Raw genomic sequence first — 13169 nt, 5'->3', positions numbered from 1 at the left:
GTAAGTGCTTAAGGAATGTGTATCTGATTAATATACAAGTATGTCATTAATCAAGATAGACATGTTCCATCAACGAAAGGCAAAATTGTGAAATGGCTCCATTGGCTTCCACTCAGAGATGCCTTCTCTGAAATGGGTCCCCCACCCCAACTCCTTACTATAAGTCCCTCCCTAAAGGATCCCCCTCCCAGTGAGTCAGTTCTTCATGTTCTCTGTTCTCTTTAAAGTGAAATCAAACACTCCCTTGAAAGTCTTGGGCAGATGTCCTTGGAGAGAAGAGAGAGCTAAGTGAATCTCACCCGAAGCATCACGTGACATTGCAAAGCAAACAAAGACAGATAACACTTTCTCCAACTCCTTTCAATCCACGTTTGAGCTCTTGGGCAAGGAACTGACTTCCAACAACAACAGCAACAATAAAAATAATTATTTACATCCCATTATTGTTCCTCCCTTGGCATAGTGGCATAGCTGGAAAGGAGTGAGAAGGTAAGAATGTTGGATGGGCAGATCATAAAGCTTGCCAAAAGCACCTCCCTATTTAGCTGGTTTGTGTTGTCTGTTGTTTTTTTCACCATTCAGCTACTAGTACCAGAAAAACCTAGGCTTACTATTCTTTGCCATATTTCCTTCATTTCTTCCAAGCTCCTGGAGTCTAAGCAAATGCACTTTGAAGATTTGTATTTTAATCCTGTCTCCACCTTCAGTTGCAGTGTGAGGAGGCTGTTGTCAAGGCTTAACTTCAAATCCTCCACATCAATAAAACAGAAGCAATCATTACTAAGCAGAGCTACCCCTCTAAAATAATCTCCCTCTCCCTAAAGTACAGAATTGGAATTATGGCGTTTAGGAATACAATAAAACTTGATTTTCTAACCCAAGTCCCTTATTTTACAGATGAGGACAAAGAAGTTAATTGACTTGACCCAATTCATACTAGAAGTAATTCAGAGCCAGCAGACTTCATTGAAAAGGAAAGTCCCTCAAGCTTCCTTCTTCTATGAAGCTGATGATATCATTACTTAAAAAGAGGAAATACTAATATCAATAAGAAACTAAAAATCTTGGCCATGGGTAAACCACAGTGGGAATACCTAAAAGCTGGCTGTGCTACAAACTACAAAGTGCGTTAGCAATGTTATCTGTTCAATTGGAGAATGGCTCTTATTTTTTAAAAAAGTTTGGCTCAGTTCCCTAAATATTTGAATAATAAAGCATCTATCAGAGAAATACTATCAAATATTTTCCCTCAGTTTTCTCTTTCCTTCTAATCTTGGCTCTATTGGTTTCATTTGTGTAAAACCTTTTAAAATGTAATGTAATCAGAATAACCCATTGGACATCCAGTAATGTTTTCCATCTCTTGTTTTTTCATAATCCCTTCCCTTATCTATAGATCTGACAAGTAATTTGTTTACCCTCAAAGCAAACCTTCAATATAGGTGCTATTGCTATCCCCAATTTACAGATGAAAAAAAACTGGGGCAAGAGACAATAGTGAAGGTGTGGATCATAAAACATTTGTAACCAGAGCTGAATGATTAGCCTGCTGATAAGAGAGGGCTAAAGAAGCATTCTGTGTCTAGGAATGTGTCAAAAAGGTTATGATGTCTCCCATCATTTTGTAGGTTTGTTTTTGTAGATTTACTTTTCAATCTTACAATCGTTGAACACTAACACTAGGTAGCTAGGGTACCAGTCTTAAGCCATAGACTTGTTAGCTGAGAAAGAACATGAAAGTAGCCATTTTGTCACTCTTTGCTCTTTTTATTGAAAAATGTTTATTCAAGAAGTTGAAATTAAAACTCTGGTAAGGTGGATCATCCTAAAAAAGCAAGGTTTTAAAGAATATGTAGGTACATTTTGGTACTATTCCCATTTCCAACTTAATTTAATTCTGATGGTTGCTCAAGACTTGATAAGAAGATTCCTGTCCATCAAAAACTTGACAAGAATTTGACAAAAACTACTAGGAAAACTGGAAAACAATCTGGCAGAAACTAGGCATAGATCCGCATCCCATACCTTATACTTAGTTAAGGTCAAAATGGAGGCATGATTTAGATATAAAGGATGATATTATAACTAAATTAGGGGAGTATAGAAAAAATTACTATACTACCAGCTCTATGGATAAGGGAAGAGTTTATAATAAAATGAGAGAGAAAGTATTACAGGATATAAAGTGAATTGTTTTGAACAAATTATATTTTGAAAGGTTTTACACAAATAAGACCAATAGAGCCAAGATTAGAAGGAAGAAAGAAAACTGGGGGTGAGGGGAATATTTTATAGCATTTCTCAGATAAATTCCTTATTTCTCAAATATTTAGGGAACTGAGCCAAATTTATTTTAAAAAATAAGAACCATTTCCCAATTCATAGTCAGAGGATATAAACAGGAAGTTTTCAGAAGAAAAAAAGCAAGCTATCAATAGTCATTTTTTAAAAAACACTCAAGGTGGGCAGCTGGGTAGCTCAGTGGATTGAGAGCCAGGCCTAGAGATGGGAGGTCCTAGGTTCAAATCTAACCTCAGACACTTCCCAGCTGTGTGACCCTGGGCAAGTCACTTGACCCCCATTGCCTACCCCTTACCACTCTTCTGCTTTGGAACCCATACACAGTATTGACTCCAAGATGGAAGGTAAGGGGTTAAAAAAATAAAAAATAAAAACACTCAAAATCACTAACAATTAGAGAAATGTACATTAAAACAATTCTTGAGGAACCACCTTACCCCTATCAGATGGCTAAGATGACAAAAATGACAAAGACTGGAGGGGATGTGGGAAAAGAGGAAAACATTAGAATCATAAACTGATCTAACCATTCTGGAGAGCGATTTGAAACTTTGCCCTTTGGCATGATTTCACACATACAATAAGTATTATATTGCTTGCCTTCTTACTGAGTGGGAAAGAGGCTAAAAAGAGGGAGAGAATTTGAAACTTCAAATTTTTAAATGAATGGTTAACTATATAAATATAATTTTTAAGAAAGATGTCTGCCTTTAATGGGGTTTATCCATGACTCCAGATCTTTAGGTTAGTGACAACAAAAGCTTTCTCTGCTTCTCACAGTTATTTCTTCACTCTAGGCATGGTTGGAGAAGCTCAGTACATTAGTAAAAACAATTCAAACTTATCAAAATAAATGGCCTTTGAAACAGCTGAGTAGCACAGTGTACTCTAGGCACCAAGCCTAGAGTCAGGAAGACCTGGGTTCAAATCTGCCCTCAGACACTTTCTAGTTGTGTGAGGCTGGGCAGGCCACTTACCTCCATTCATTCCCAGCATAGTAAGGCATAGCCCTTCCCACTTTTCTGTCTCAGAATTCATACTAAGACAGAAGATAAGGGTTTAAAAAAATAGATGGCCCTAGTTTGTCCTTCTATCATCCTTATCAGTCTGCTGGATCCTCAGGCTCTGCCTTCTCCCTATACTTGTCAAAACAGAAAGAACCAACAATCATGTAATCACATATCCACACTAACAACAGGAAATATGAGGGACTTCCCAATCAGAAGGAGGTCATTTTCTACTCTGGCAGAGAAGAGTGAATGCTTCCCCCTGTCTACTAGCTAGCTGCTCTGATGAATGTGAAATTGGAATAAAACAGTATTTCTCAGTCTCTGAGATTACCTGTCACCATCAGAGAATATTAGATCTGGAAGAGAGTTTAGAGGTCATCTCTAGTCTCTCATTTTAAAGTAGAGGAGGCAGATCTAGAGCAGTAAAGGAAGAGGCTGGGCTATATCATTACCAACTTTTATTAAGCAGGATCTTAGCACAAAGAAGTCTGAGATAAAGCCTTCAGTCATGAGGGCTTTAGAGTATAGTTAGGAAGACAGGGAAGAGAATAATAATAAAAATCAGATATATTATATATTATTTTTCATATAATATATTGAAAATAAAAATAATGGTGACTATAGTAATAATGATAATTATTATTATTATTATTATTATCCCTCTCCACCTCCTGGCTTCTCTTGTTCCCTTTAAGACCAACTTAAATAATTCTGGCAAGAGGCCATTCCCAGGCTCCTCCCTCCTCAGCTGGTACCTTTACTCTGAAATCACTTTACAGTGATTAGGTCTCATATGTACACAGCCATGTTTGCCATTGTCTCTCTTATTAGAATGTGAATTCTTTGAGGACAGGGACTGTTTGGGCAAGCTCTCTTTGTAGCCTTCACACTTAACAAATGCCTGGTGGTGGTGGTGGAGGTGAGGGTGGTGATGGTGACAGAAAAGTGGTAGTGATGGTGCTGATGATAGGGGTGGGGTGGGATGATAATGAGGATGATTGATGGTGATGATGATAGTGATGATAATGGTAGCCAGATGGTGGTAGTCAGATGGAATTGGTGTGGCCCTAGCCAAATCATTTAAGTTCTGCCTACTCTGAGAGTTAGAGGGTGATCCAGAATCGAATCCTGACAAAATGTAAGGTCCCTTCCAGCTCTAACGTTCTATGATAATTGAAGTTCTCCTGATTTCCCTGAATGAAAGAAAAGAATTTAAATCTTTATTTGTTTAATTTTATGCACTCTAGTCTGATGCAGACCCACTAACGTTCCTAAATTCTCTAAGCCCACAGGTGCTTCCCCACCACCATTAGTATTGCCCCCATGTGAATCATGTAACCATGGGAAATTTTTTTTCTAAAAAATAAAATAAAAATTAATATTAAAAAATAATTTCCCCAATGATGAAGGCTGCAGTGGAAGAGGGGTCATAGAATTAACAGTAGAGATCAATAGAAACAGACCATGAGTCGCTTGCTCCAGCTCACATTAAGGTAAGACTCATGATTCAAACTCAGGTCTTTGAGCCACAGCATGCCGTCCCTCAACCATCCTAGAGTACCAATCTTAAACCCGTGGGGGTGCTGGAAATGCATGATGGTCCTAGAGAGTTTCTAAGCAGAAGCGGTAAAGTAGGAGTCAGTGCTCCTAAGTGAAGTGTCTTAAGTGCAAGGATTCACAGAAAGAAGACAAGAGTGGCCTCGGATGGGAATGTGGGAGGGAGCTGCGAGAGGAGCACAGACCTTCCGAAGAAACAAACTCCGAAACCTCAAGTGAAGCACAATGCATTTATTGGAGCCAGAACAGAAGGGCCAAAGGGAGGAGCATTTTATATACAGGGGAGCCCTAGTGACCTCTCGCTTCCAGCTGAGGTGGGAGGACGCTGGGGGAGTGCAGACAGAGCAGATCCAAGAGGAGCCACCACCCAGGCGCACGGGAGGGGCGGGAGGGGAGCCCCTGGAGGCAGGGGATGGAGGTCAGAGGGCCGCTGGAACTGGCCAGGGTGCTTATCTGGAGGAGCGCTGGCCGGATGACTGAGAGTACTTGACAGAGCTGCTGCTGCTGCTGCTGATGCCCCCTCGGCTGCTGCCGGTGCTGATCCCACCCCCGCTGATGCCGGAGCGCCCTCCAGAGCCGCTGCCGCTGCCGCTGCCGCCTCCGAAGCTGCTGCCACCTCCGAAGCTGCTGCTGCCGCCTCCGAAGCCGCTGCCGCTGCCGCTGCCACCGCCAAAACCACTGCCGCCACCGGAGACAAAGCCACTGCCGCTGCCCCGGCCGCTGCCCCGGCCGCCGCCGCTGCCCGCTAGACCGAAGCCACCGCCGTATCCACCGGCAGAGGCTGAAGTAGAGCTGGTGCTGCTGACCACTGCTGCAAGTAGAAAGAAGGAAACACCGGACAGGTCAGCGTCATGGCAGTCAGGGCTCATCCAAAGATCCCACCCAGCCCTGGCACAGGGGAGATATTCCCTTACTGCTCTTCTACCTTGGAACCAATACACAGCACTGATTCTAAGGCGAAAGGTAAGGATTTTGTTTTGTTTTGTTTTAATTAGCTAAAGGTACTGTGCTATAGGAGAGAGAATATTAAATCAAGAGACTCGGATTCAAATCCCACTTGACTCATTGCTGTGTGCCCTTAAGCCATTTAAACTCCCTAGGCCTCAGTTTCCTCATCTGCAAAATGAGGAGGTTGGGACTGTCTGGTCTAAGACCTTCTCCAGGTTTAAATTTTATAATCCTGTTTAAGGATATAATGGCCATTTATAATTAATAATTGCTGCCTTCATATAGGATAATAACCTTATAATCAATTCACTTCTATCTTACTAAATTATAATGAATTATCAACTTATTTAAATATAGTCAGCTAGTTGTCGGTTTTCAGGATGTAGCTTTGGATTAAACCCAACTAGATCCCTCTCCCTCTAGTTCAACCTGCCCCTGAAGCTATCCGCCAGGGCAGGAATCATAGGCTCAGGGATCTGAATCTAGATCTGGAAAGCATCCCAGAGACTATCTGATCCAGCTCTCTCATTTTGTAAATTAGGAAACTGAGCCCAAAGGAGATTAAATTACTTGTTCAAAGTCACACAAATATAGCAATATATCATGCTTTAAAGTCTGCCAATTGCTTTTAATATATTATCTCATGATAGATTGGGAACACGAACTCACTTAATACTGCCTTAAGACCCCCAGAATATGAAAAATCAATTTGAAGTCCCCAGAATGACATGCATTCCCACCGAATTGAATCTGGGGTTTCCATTGCTCCCTTTCATTAACAGTTAATGAGGAATTAACAGTTATTGTCAAATTTATCCTGATTTTGTCTACTTACAGATGCTCACAGGGTTCTGGAACTCTCCAGACATCCTATTAGGAGAAGCAGGAGGAAGATGATTCAGTTATATAGCAAGTATATTTCAGTTTCATGGCCCAGGGTGAAAAATTTCACCCACTATTATTGGAAACCCAAGTTGAATTCAAGAATCTAGTAAGTCAATCCTTGAGGACTAACAGTTGCAACAGTTAGCAAAGATTCATCTGAATGAGCTAGCAGAGGTCAGAGCTTCTTTACAAAGTTTATCTAAAAGTTGGGGCTCCTTGTTGAAGCAGCTATTCTCCAACATTGATTTAGTGTGCGTTTAGGGTCCAGGGGAGACTACCCACCTACACTCCTCTCCCTCCAACAGCTTCCTGTAGGTAGCAATCTCAATATCCAGTGCCAACTTCACATTCATCAGTTCTTGGTAGTCCCGCAGCAGGCGGGCCAAGTCATCCTTGGCCTTTTGTAGGGCATTCTGCAGCTCCTGGAGTTTAGCCTGGGCATCCTTGAGAGCCAGCTCCCCACGTTGCTCAGCTTCAGCTATGGCTGTCTGCAGATTGGCATTCTAAAGGTCAGAAGAGACAGGAAGGAGAAAAGGTCATCAGAGTGGAAAATGCATCCCAGCTCCAGGTTCCTGAGGGAGTTCTCTAGGTTTATGTCTGAATTCCTCTACTGAGAAATGAGAGACAGAGATAAGGAGAGGGAAATGGAGATGGCAACATAAATGTCAACATCACCACCACTTCTGTGACATCTTGCTAGTTGTTCCTTCCTTTGTTATTTCAAAGATATTTGAAAAGAAGAGAGTTATTTAGGCAAGAGCCAAAAGCCAGGGATTTGGATGAGATGACCTCTCAGGACTTTTTCCAATCTAGGATCCTGGAATCCAATCCCTGAGCACTCAGCACCATCTCCCACCTGCTTCTTGACATTCTCAATCTCAGCCCGAATCCTTTGGATCATCCTGTTCAGTTCCATGATCTCACTCTTAGTGCTCTTCAGGTCATCACCATGCCTTCCAGCTGTGGTTTGCAGCTCTCCTAGCTAGAGACAAGAAAGAAGAGTGAATGTGTTTCAAGAAGAAACATATCTTTGTCCTGGACCAAACTCTGACCAATAGAGTTAAGTCGCTGAGCCAGAAATGTCCATTTTGCCCATCTTCTTTGCACATACCTTCCTGGGCATGCAAAACTTGATTGACAAAGGCAGAGGGAACTGCTGAGGGTATTCAGTTCTCCTCTCTCAATCAGCTAACCCTCTCATCTTTCCTTTTCCTACTGCTTCTCCCCTAATCTTTGCTTCACATCCTCAAGTCACTCTCTACCATTTTTTGCATTTGGAACCCTTTGGCAGACTGATAAAGCCTATGGGACTCCTCAGAATAATGTTTGTTGTCATATTTATAATTGAAGGAAATGCTAAATTTCATTTGGTCCCCTAAATTTCAGTGAAAATAAAGATGCATTGTTCCTATCCAAGTTCATAGACTCGCTAAAGTCTATATGAGAAAACTTAAGTGCTCTATTCTTATTCGAAACTGCTGGGTAAAGAAAATTCTTCATTCTGATTAAACTTCCTGGAATTCTAAGGTCATTTATGTGCAGTCTCAAAAGGAAAGGATGGACTCTTCCCTCTAAAAGATAAATACTTGCCACTAGACAAGTCAAAGAGTGAGGGACCTCTAGGGATTGATGAGGAATAGTGTGAAAACGTTATTGAGCAAGGAAGAACAGGAGCTTCTCCCCAAAAGGATAACTTATCCTGAGGGTCCCAGGTTAGAATGTAAATGGTGTCCACACCTGGGGCAGATTTCTGAAACCTACCTTGGACTTGTACAGATCCGTGGTCTCTGCCTTGTTCCTCTCAGTGATCTCTTCAAACTGTGCTTGAACCTCAACAATGATGCTATTCAAGTCCAGACAGCGGTTGTTGTCCATGGAGAGGATCACAGAAGTATCACTCACGTGACTCTGCATCTGGGATAGTTCCTGTAGGGCAGAAATGGTCCTGCTCAGTCCTGCTCAGTATGAAATGGACGGTCTCTATTCCAAGAACTCTAGCTTCTGCCCCTCAGAGTCCTGCTCCATCCTGTGAAAGTTCATATGGGCCCAGGAGTGATTCCAATCATATTATGAGGCTTGCCACTTAATGTCCACATTTTCACTAAACTCACATAATCTGATTTCTCTGGAGCCCAGATCACAGCAAGGACAAAGACCCCTTAGCTACTCTCCCTATCTCCTAAGCCTGGAATTCCTTCCTCATCCCTCTCTCTATTTTTTCTGGTCATGTCCATCCTTCAAAGCTTCTCCTATGAAGCCTTCTGAGACTACTCCAATCCATACTGGTCCTTTTCATTTTCAAACTTCTATTTAAATCAGTTCCAGTTCAGTTCCACAGGCAGGCTTTAAGCCCCTATTATGTGCATAACACTGTGTAAATGTGCTAGGGACATACAAAATTTAGCTAAAATCCAGTCTCTGCCTTCATGGATCTTACAACCCAGCAAGATCTATTTATCCCTTAAGTACACATTATTGCTTGATTATGATTTCATAAAAGTCTTATTTCTCCCCCCCCCAAAAAATGTAAGCTCATTAAGGAAAGGGATTATTTCATGTTTGTCTTTGTCTCTATAACAAAACCTGGCACGCAGTAGGTGTTTATTAAATGTTTGTGGCATGAATGGCAAACTCCTTGTGGGGTGGATGCTATAGCCAGTAATTCCCCCAGTACCAGGTACATAGATGTTCAATAAATAAGCAGTGAGAACTTGAGCTCTTCCATTCCTGCTCTCTCCTGTTTTAGACTTTAGACCAGGATCCAGTGGTAAAGATATGGGAGCAAGGACAAGTAGGGGAGTCACCTTCAGGACCCCCATCACAAATCTGAAGACACTCCTTAAGATATCAGGGTATCCAAAGATAGCCCACATCAGAAAGCAGGAAGCATCCTTACTGCATCATAGAGAGCCTTCAAGAAGTTGACTTCATCCATCAGGCTGTCTGCCCGAGCCTGCAGCTCAACCTTATTCATGTAGGCGGTGTCCACATCCTGGAGGGAAGATAAGAAGTACAATAAAGGCCCATCTCTAAAATGATTTAGCCAATGGACTGCAAATATAGCAGGCAGAATGAACATTAGTCCTATGGCAGGACCGAATATAAGAGAAAGTCTATTTCTTTTTTTACCTACTATCTTAGAATAGATACTAAGTATTAGTTCCTAGGCAGAAGAGTGGTAAGGGCTAGACAATAGGAGTTAAGTGACCTGTCCAGGGTCTCACAGCTAGTTAAGAATCTGGGAAAAGAAGTGAGAGAGATGCTTTCCACAGCTCCCAAGCTCTCCAAACACACACACACACACACACACACACACACACACACACACACACACACACACACTCTAAATNACACACACACACACACACACACACACACACACACACACACACACACAGAGCCTATGTGGCAGTACCCAGAGGTCTCATGCCTTCCTCAATCACCTTTTTTTTTACTCTCCTTTTTCTCTGGCACATTTCTCACTCACCTTCTTCAGAGTCACAAATTCATTTTCAGCCCCTGTGCGTCTGTTGATTTCATCTTCATATCTATAGGGATGAAGGAAAACCAGAACTAAGTTTGGTATAATAACAGCACATTTACACAGGTTTATGGTTCCAAAAGTAATTTTCTCACAATATCCCTATGAGATAGGTCTTGTAAGTATTACTATCCCCTTTTTACCTATGGGGATACTGAGACTCAGAAAGCTTGAGCTCTCTTAAGGAATCAGAGAAATGGAATGGGGACCTTGAGGTAGAATAGAAAGAGCACTAGATCTGAACTCAGAAGACCCAAATTCAAATATTGACTTTGTTCCTTACTACCACATGTTGCTACTAAACTGCCAGGAGGAGAATCTCCAGCTATGGAGCACTCACTTCTTTTTGAAGTCTTCCACCAACTCTTGCATGTTCCTCAGCTCTCCATCCAGGTTCCCTCGCTCCCCCTGAAGCCTATCCAGAACACTCCGAAGGTTGCTGATGTAGCTCTCAAAGAGGGGATTGAGGTTGTTGGTGCCAGTGACAGAGTTGGTACCCTGCTGCTGAAGTAGGTCCCACTTGGTCTCCAAGACCTTGTTCTGCTGCTCCAGGAACCGCACCTGTAAAGCATGGGGGAAATGGCATCAGACTAGCAGTCTGCAATGGAAGGGAAAAGACAAGCATCCCAGTGGAAAGTCTTAGAATCTTTGGCCACAGCTGTACCGGGAGTCCAGGGCTCTTGTCTACACTGGACAATGAGAGAAAATTCAGGGGATTTTTTCTCATGTTGGAAAGCATCATAAAGATTGTTTAGTTCAACTCCCTCATTTCAGAATTGGGAGAACTGGGGGTGGGGGGGAAGTAGGAGAAGATTACAGCTAACAAGGGATAGTCAGAATCTGAACCCAAGGCTCCTTTCTTTATGGAAAACCCATTGTTCTTTCTGCTACAATCACAAAATGAAGAGAAAAAGACAAAATGAATGAAAATCAGCTCTGTTCAGATGCAGAAAGATGGATGAATTGACTCCTTGCTAAGCCTGGGAACTCCATGACTCAGGCTTAATTTGCAAAAATCTAGTAGACTGTTAAAATGAACACATTTGATTCTCAGGCTTCTTTGAACTCCTGCTGAGGGTGTGTCTTCAGGGCTAGTATTAATAATTCTGATTGACATGTCATATTGGGGAAGGCAAACCCTACTTCAACTCAGATCCTGGGAGAGGCCAATCACACAGGCCCCAAAAGAGTCCTTGAAACCCCAGGCCTCCTTCTGACAAACCAGAAAGACACAGACTCCAAGTCACCAGTTCTCTTTCTCCTTTCTCCTCCCTTCCAGGATAAACCTGGATTCTTGACAAGTAGCACCCCTTGGAAAATGGGTCTGGAAGCTTGCTCAACTTTAACTCAGTTATAATTGAGAAAGAAAGGCAGCGCAACATGGAAGACAAAATACATTTCCAGAAAATGTTCATGGGGACGCAATGAAGGATCCTCTGACCTTAATTTCTATGTTTTTCTCAATGTAATACACTATAAAATATACATATCAACAAAAGCTACATGTTAACAGGGAGAAAAGTAGTAGGCTGAAGATACGATACACATATATGGTTTTCCCCTTATGGAAGAATTTTGGCTCAGGTTAAAGTTCACCAGATAGTCGTTTATTTAAATTCTGCCTTTCCCCTGACTGAATCTAGCCCTGCCCCAGAAATACGCACAGATGCCACCTGTTTCAGATCTGGAGCTCAGCTCCCAATGCTGCGTTACTTAGATAACTAATTTATCTGGTAAATAGGAAAATTTGGGGAGGACAGGGAGGGTCATTTAACCTTACTTTATAGGTACATTAGTCATGAACATGAAAAGAACATCACATTTGGAGTCAAACGGTCTTGGATTCAAATCCTGAGCACCTGTGTCACCTTGGATAAGTCATTTCCCCTCTATAATTCCCAGTTTCCTCCTCTGTAAAATAAAAATCTGCACATGAGCCCTAAGGCCCCTCTGAGTCCTATAATTATACCATTTCAACCACTACCCCTCTTAGCATTCTCTCATCGTTCTACTCATGCTTCCCATTCTAGAAATAGAAATACAATAGAAATAGAATAGAAGTAGAAATAGAAATATGACCCTAAACTCCAAGCACAAGTCCCTCACCCATTAAGGAGCAGGGAAAAGGGATCTGGGTCAGAGTATCACCTTGTCAATGAAGGAGGCAAACTTGTTGTTGAGGGTCTTGATCTGCTCCCGCTCCTGGGTTCTCACAGCCCCAATCTGGGGGTCAATCTCCACATTGAGGGGCTGTAGGAGGCTCTGGTTGACAGTCACTTCTTGAATCCCACCAGGGAAGCCACCAGGCCCAAAGCCACCAGGGCCACCAAAGCCACCAACTCCTCCAAAGCCACCAGGGCCACCAAAGCCACCAGCCCCTCCAAAGCCACCAGCCCCCCCAAAGCCACCTCCTACTCCCCTGCCACCTCCAAATCCACCTCCACAGCTTCCAAATCCACCTCCAAAACCAAAGGCCCCACCCCTGGAACCACCAGCCACACTGCTGCAGATGCTCTTGTTGCCGCCCAAGTTGTAGAGACTATGGCTACTAAAGCCACCGGCCCCACCACGGGACCCACAGACCCCTCCGCCAGTGCGTCCTGTTCGGGCCACACAGCTCATGCGGCTGCTGCCAGAGACCACGGCAGAGCGGCCAGAGAAGCCCTTGCTCCCACCTCCGGAGGTCTTGCAGACTTGTCTGTGCATGATGAATTGGATGGGAAGAAAAGCAGTGAGGCTGGAGCAGCAATACTGAGAGGCAGGAGAGAGAAAAACTGAAGACCTCTGCAGCACACATCCCTTTATATATGTTTGGGGAGGTTGTTGGGCTCAAATGAGGGAAGAGATAATTAATCCTAAACATTCATGGGTTGGGTTTGCCTGGGAGGCAATAAGTTTGTTCTAAGCTCCCAAACACACCTTGAAAA

At 42.8% G+C, this 13169-nt stretch overlaps 1 protein-coding gene across 1 annotated transcript; it reads right to left on the bottom strand.

The window, feature by feature from the left end:
• Window positions 1–5317: 5317 nt before the first annotated feature.
• KRT3 (keratin 3) lies at window positions 5318–12948 on the bottom strand. The gene is made up of 9 exons (XM_044678530.1): window positions 12391–12948; window positions 10583–10803; window positions 10189–10249; window positions 9598–9693; window positions 8463–8627; window positions 7558–7683; window positions 6984–7204; window positions 6652–6686; window positions 5318–5679 (listed from the first exon to the last, which is right to left on the bottom strand). The coding sequence occupies exons 1-9, from the start codon at window positions 12946–12948 to the stop codon at window positions 5318–5320; spliced, it is 1845 nt and encodes a 614-aa protein (XP_044534465.1).
• Between the last annotated feature and the right edge of the window lie 221 nt (window positions 12949–13169).

Source organism: Gracilinanus agilis, chromosome 5 (assembly GCF_016433145.1).
Source record: "Gracilinanus agilis isolate LMUSP501 chromosome 5, AgileGrace, whole genome shotgun sequence".
NCBI lineage: Eukaryota > Metazoa > Chordata > Mammalia > Didelphimorphia > Didelphidae > Gracilinanus > Gracilinanus agilis.
The sequence above is the reverse complement of the archived record's forward strand: the minus strand, read 5'-3'. Positions and strand labels throughout refer to the sequence as shown.

What these genes read in the sequence shown, in the direction of transcription:
- KRT3 (XM_044678530.1), bottom strand. Translation starts at nt 12,948, where the DNA reads ATGCACAGACAAGTCTGCAAGACCTCCGGAGGTGGGAGCAAGGGCTTC. An exon ending in AATTTGTGACTCTGAAGAAG is followed by an intron (nt 9,694 to 10,188) that starts GTGAGTGAGAAA and finishes TCTTCCCTCCAG; the next exon opens with GATGTGGACACCGCCTACAT. An exon ending in TGAAGGCTCTCTATGATGCA is followed by an intron (nt 8,628 to 9,597) that starts GTAAGGATGCTT and finishes TCTGCCCTACAG; the next exon opens with GAACTATCCCAGATGCAGAG.